Source organism: Lampetra planeri, unplaced genomic scaffold, assembly GCF_965212315.1.
Source record: "Lampetra planeri unplaced genomic scaffold, kcLamPlan1.2.h2 scaffold_990, whole genome shotgun sequence".
In the NCBI taxonomy this organism is placed as follows: Eukaryota; Metazoa; Chordata; class Hyperoartia; order Petromyzontiformes; family Petromyzontidae; genus Lampetra; species Lampetra planeri.
Genome location: NW_027615812.1, coordinates 28,745 through 34,891, shown reverse-complemented (window position 1 = coordinate 34,891; position 6,147 = coordinate 28,745). Strand labels below are relative to the sequence as shown.

General features: G+C 45.3%; 1 protein-coding gene across 1 annotated transcript; it reads right to left on the bottom strand.

The window, feature by feature from the left end:
* Positions 1 to 17: 17 nt before the first annotated feature.
* LOC144742334 (fibroblast growth factor receptor 1-A-like) lies at positions 18 to 5,333 on the bottom strand (the record flags this gene model as incomplete). The annotated part of the gene is made up of 6 exons (XM_078624805.1): positions 5,287 to 5,333; positions 4,135 to 4,337; positions 3,776 to 3,865; positions 3,127 to 3,299; positions 1,267 to 1,390; positions 18 to 208 (listed from the first exon to the last, which is right to left on the bottom strand). Coding segments are annotated over exons 1-6 (828 nt in total), but the record flags the coding sequence as incomplete, so codon positions are not given.
* Positions 5,334 to 6,147: the final 814 nt, after the last annotated feature.

Sequence of the window (6,147 nt, the reverse complement as noted above, 5' to 3'; positions counted from 1 at the left end):
TCAGAGTAAGTTCCTACCTTCAGAACTCGGACATACGGTAAACCATCAGGACCCACGCGGCTCCCGTTGACCTCAATGTGCTTAAGCCACTGAATGTGCGGCTGAGGATCACTAAACACCCTACACTCAAACTCCACATCGCTACCCACCACGGTGGTGCGATTCGCGGGCAGGCCAGCCTGCAGGATTGGTCGGTGAGGAGAACGCTCTGAAACACAAGGAAAGCAGACGTGAATGCTTAGAGGACAAGCATCTGTATAACAGTACATTCTGCTGCTTATGTGTATTTTTTCCCATTTGATGTGAGACTGAATTATTTCACAGAAAAATGTTCATGTGGCGAATTAAAGCAGCCGCCATTCTCCAGCTCTCTGCTGCCTGTGTAATTGTTTGGAGTTGGCCACAGTGGATGAGCGAGCAAGCCAAGTGTTGCTTTAAAACATTACTGAGGCTCCACTTTAATGACTGATAACACTCCAAAGTAAACGTACAAGCCAAGAATCTGGCAGCGTGTCAAACGTCTAGGCTTTTTGGACCAACACATCCGTTGGGATTTCACAAGCTCTTGTGACAAAACTCGCCCCTCGCTGATGTGATCTCACTTCTCATCAGGGTTTGGCCAGATAAAGCTCAGGAAATAACAGGCTGAGCCACTGTGATTTATCGGCCCAATAGACTCACAGCCGGTCGTAGACGAGCGGTCGGTTCCCTCGTCTACATTGATGTGTCACTCAAGTAAAAGTGTTTAATTTATCAACGGACTGGCTGAATAAAGGAAAAGGTCCAGGACTTTGAGGTTGATGGTTACTGGTTATAGGATGTAGTATCAGCTGCTGCAGCTTCCTCACAACAAAACTACAACTGTGAATTAACGTGAGCAGCACAATCGTCATCGTTCACAGAAACCTTTGCTGAAAATAGTGTTCATTTCTATTTTAGATATGGGTGTTACACATCACAATGTGAGACATTATTCAATCATTTACACTGCCTCTGTTGGTGACACACGATCCCTTAGATCAGACTGTACCAGAGCAGGCTCAAACTGACGTGACTTAAGATACAGTTCAGCCACAAAGCAGCTCTGTATCATTTCTAAACACACTAATGATTGACTGTAAAAGCAAAAAACAGAAAAGATGCAACAGACGTTAAGAGCATAGAGGTAACATGCCCCAAAATATTTTCTATTCCACTTCAACTTGAATTGTGCTGCAGAGATGACGCCAACTAAGATGTAAACTGGTTATAAGAGACGATACTCACCGACTACGTCGAGCTGGTAGGTGTGGTTGATGCTGCCATACTGGTTTTCCACCACACAGGTATAGTTTCCCTTGTCAGAGGGCACTACGGATTCCATGATGATAGTCCACACGTGGTCCCGCACCTGAGAGACAGCTTCTGCTTATTCTCCATTCACTAAAAGACTGTGACATACTGCCGTCTATGTCACACTGGCACTACTACTCATTAGCAATTCTAGATTTCATCATTCAGCAGCAAAGAATTTGCCTCCATCCGCCTGCTCCCAAGAAATTCTAATTCTGTTTGTGATTACGGCGCTATTTCCCCTTCCTACCTATATGTGTGCGTTTGTGTCCGTCCCAACCTGTCTTACTAGCACCAGCTCATGTCTACCTCTTTTCTCCACGACATGTTATAATTTCTCGTCCATAAATCTGCCAGGACCAGCAGTATGTGATTAAGCAGCAAACCTCTAAGGCGATGGCAACATCAAACATGCATATGCACAGACTGAACCATACAGTTTCCCTCATTTAGCTAAAACACAGGTCCAGCTGCCTTCTGCCAGATGTGCTGTGCTTGGTTTCATACATGTGGTCTACATTATTCCCTTTTCCAGCACAACTCCTTGCAGACTATATACATATATGAACAATACAAGTCTGGCCATAAAAGGAGCGAGGGAAGGGATGAGAGATATCCGCAGCCGCTGATACAGACCTTTGCACCTTGACTAAAGAAAAAACAGCAGCCAGATGGTTAAGTGCGCTGCCTGACTGAGCTGGGCTGGGCAGAGGGAGGGAGGGGGCAGGCAGCTGAGAGGAAACTCCTAAATGTGTCCCAGCTGGGGAACGAGAAGGGCTGGGGAAGCATGGGACGAGGCTGAACTCGCCTACACCTTAATGGCAAGAGCAGAGTGGAGAACAACTCTGAACATGAAATGTACACCAACCGCTACTGAACACAACCAGAAGACCAAACAAGGAACAATATAGGTTCAAAAAGCACAAAACTCCAAGTACAAAACCCCCATTACATTTAAAGAGAACAGATTGTCTTACAGGGGGTCACCACTGCTGAGTAAGCCTGACTATAATCCTTTACCTGCACTGTTTTATCTTATCTTAACTGTCATAATAAGCGCACAATTTATCAACAGTCAGGGGAAAATTTGAATTGAACCTGCTGGGAAAGAGGCGGACGTTCATAAAAAGAGTTGATCACAGAGCACATCATATGTCATAGAACTATATTAAATTACTGCTGCACGGATGTAATTACAGGAATAAAAAAAATTATGAACTGATACAGAAAATGAGGACAGACAATCCTTCACCCAAATGGACGGCTAGACCACAAGACTATTACTAATACTATGGTACGGCGCTCTGTTTGGTAGAGTAGTACTTCATCTTGCATTGTTGAGCCCCTGCTGCTCGACTGACGTACACATTTCAAAAAGGAAATGGGGTCTATTCTGGGATTCTGGCAACAAGTGATAGATGCAACTCAAGGGGCAGCACCAACGGGTGCATGTCAAACACCACTGGACTGGGCTCTGACCAAACAGAGCAACCAACAGGTGACCGAGGTCATCAGAGGAACGAGTCAAGGTCAGAGTTTGGTTTTGAAAGATTTTGAGGGGGAGACAATGGAAATGATGGAATGGAAATGATCCTTTGTTGGATTCAAACGGCTGCTCTTCATCAGCTTCAGCCGTCTGAGCCCGCCTGCATCAGTTAGACCCATGTGATTGGTCCTAAGTGATTCTGCTCTTAGTGGATGCTCTCCAACAGTTCATGCCCAGACAGAACCTGAAGAGCTGATCCACATGTGCTGGTGATACAGTGGATTTCCAGGTTACACAGGGTCACCTACCTTGAAACCCCCAATGCGATGGTCCCTCTTGAACTCTTTGCCATTCTTGTACCATTTCAGCGTGGGCGTTGGGTTGCCGCTAGCCTGGCAGCGGAACTTGACGGTCTTACTGGCTGGGACGGCGTGAAGCTTTTTCTCCATTTTTTCTGGATGAGCCCATTGCGGTGCCATTGCTGCCGAAGAGCAGGAAATAAAACACAAGTGGCTGATGGAATCAAATGTATTTTCTGAAATAAAGAAAATACTAAAAATACATCCCTCTAATACACCCAAAACCTCAAGCTCCATTTAGAGGAGGTATCACATTAAGCATGGTGAGGAGTTGGCAGTCGATGGGTAGACGTTTGAGGTTTCTCTAAATGAGAAACATTGTCATTGTTGGAGCCCTGTGTACATTTCAGGGGCAGATGAATTTCGGTGAGTCAGATTGCAAACATAAGGTCAGAATGCCAACCACACTTAGCAGCTGATGGATTGTTTGTGGGTAGAACAGTGTGTACTGGATGATGAAGCCTGAGTGACACAAAGTGAGATCTAACCACGTTTAGCCACCACAGGGACGTTCTCGAGGTAGAGGCTGCGACTGTGGGGGAGTGAAATCATTCATCTGTTGTGACACAAGCATACTAAAAAACATCTGAAGACTTACGCAGCAACTTTTGACTGCCTAAAAGTTTGGATTCCTCTGATGAAGACTCCTCATCCTCGTCGTCATCCTCCGAGGAGGCCAGAGTATCAACTGGTGAAAGACACAATGTCAAAGTCAGCTTCTGACTTATGTACAGGTCATACACAGAATGGAAATACCATTCCTTCTGAGCAGAGGGATGCAAACGTACATGAAATGAACTAGAATGGTCAATATTTACACAAAATGCACAAAAGGTCAACATAGTGATGAGGAAATCGATGGGTCAGTGATAAAAACTGAAGAAATAATCAAAGTCCCGTTTGAAGTAATGAATGGTTCCATGCTTTTTCTTTACCTGTGACATTGAAGTTAGACGCTGTGATTGCCAAAGGTGGTGCATGAGTACAGGCCAGAGTCCGTCAGCTCCACCGTCTCTATTTCCAGCTTGCCATTGCGGATGCGTGTGTGTTCTCCGTGCACTACTGCCACGTGGTCTTTGGTCCAGTTGACAGCGTGGAGCGAGTCCTTGGCAGAGCAGCTCAGGTCCAGACGATCCCGAGATAAAGGGTGAACAGCTCCGCTTGTGTTTCACCGGAGACTATGAAGGCAACATGGGACACGTTTCTGTCTTTAAAAACAGGTTACAAGGCACAGAAACTATGCTTTGACAATTACAATACTACAATAAAAGTCAATATAACGGTAGGACACGGGACAGGTCGGGAAGTCCTACACCTACAGAGCAGGCGACCTCAGACTGAGTCTTGAAGTGTTTAAAAATCTTCAATGAGAGCTCAGACAGAATGTGGCAGCAGGTGAATATGTACTTCAACCATAAAACAGGAACCAATAGACATGAGAAAAGTTTCCTCCCAGCACAGGGACGTTGTCTGACGTCTCCTTTAAATTAAATTGGATCAAATGAGTCAAGGCCGGCTCGTCAGGCAGCCAAGAGCTACTTGGGCCAGGAAGGTGAAATTCAATTAGAAAAACGAAGAGAGGGGAGGTGTCGGAAAGTGGGACACCTGAGCCCCCCGTTCTAAATGACTACATATTCCTCAAGGAGGAGGGGGTAACCTTATTATGCTGACAGGCTGTCCATCACAGTGGTGTTGTTTGTCTCGTTACAAAGGGAAAGATCAACACCAGCCAACTTCCTTGACATTCTCACTCTCGTGTCACACTTTCACAACAAAAGGCCCAATACAACAGCCCCATTAAACATAATATTCAGTACTGATTATGCTACATTTCAAGAATTATTGAATAACGTCAACAAGAATAGATTATTTGTTTCAGCAACCCTCCAAAGCCTCTATTTTTCTGTTCAGTCAAATGAGATCAGCAGCATTCTTCCATGAAAGACGATTTAGAACAGTTTCTGTAACTCTGTGAATCAACAACACATCGAAATCTATCTGTTTGTCTGATACATGATCAGTGACGTTCAGGGCTGTTTGCATCTTCTCTGCGGTGCACACTTCTTTCCTTTGCATGCTGCCAGTCTTTGACTGCTTACTGGCGCTCACATTTTGGTTTCTTGTGTCATGGGCATGCAGGGAGTCCAGACTGCCATGTTGACGATTGTTGACGAATGTTAAAATTGTTTTTAAAACTTTTATTTGCACTTGTAATGTGTACTTTGATGCCTAAAGGAGTGCATGTCGGAGTGTGTTGTGATGAAACTTTGAATTTATAAATAATACCCCTCCTATAATGTAAACAGAACAAATTTTTCACTCATCCGCCTCTTCATTTTCCTTCAGAGTCAATTTTGCACCTCATCTAGACTGTTCACAGCCATTTTCAGCGCACTCTGCACCACTGCAAACACACTTCCTTACAACAGGAAGCGTATCTATGTAGCATGACCTCCGGACAGCATCAGCAAACCAGACTAATCCCTCCCACCATCACAACAAAAGGACTTCAAACAATAAAGGGGAAGAGGGAGCTCAGGAGTGAGCATGTGCACGGGAGCGAGCGAGCGAGGGCCTGCAGCGGCAGGTTCTAGTGCCAGTTGCCATGGTGGACCCCACTTGGGCCTAGTAAAGGTATTTCCTGGATCACATATGTCTGACAGGCCCTTAATCCAGCAGGAAAAGGGGCCAGGGGGTAGGATCAACTTTCTTCTTGACAAAACCAAGCAGAGAAAGCAAAAGATGCATTTAGCATTGGGCTACAACTGCCGGTTCTGGAATCAAGGGCCAACACGAGGGCCCCGCAGTCTGTGTGGGGGCCGTCCAGTGTGTTTCTGTCCTGGCCTCTAAATGGAGATGCCACTGATAAAGCTGTGTCAACATCCCAGCTGTTAATCTGACTGCAGACATCATAAAACGCCCATGAAAGCTGTAAAGTTTGCTTGTTGCTTTATTATGGGCCAAAGTCAG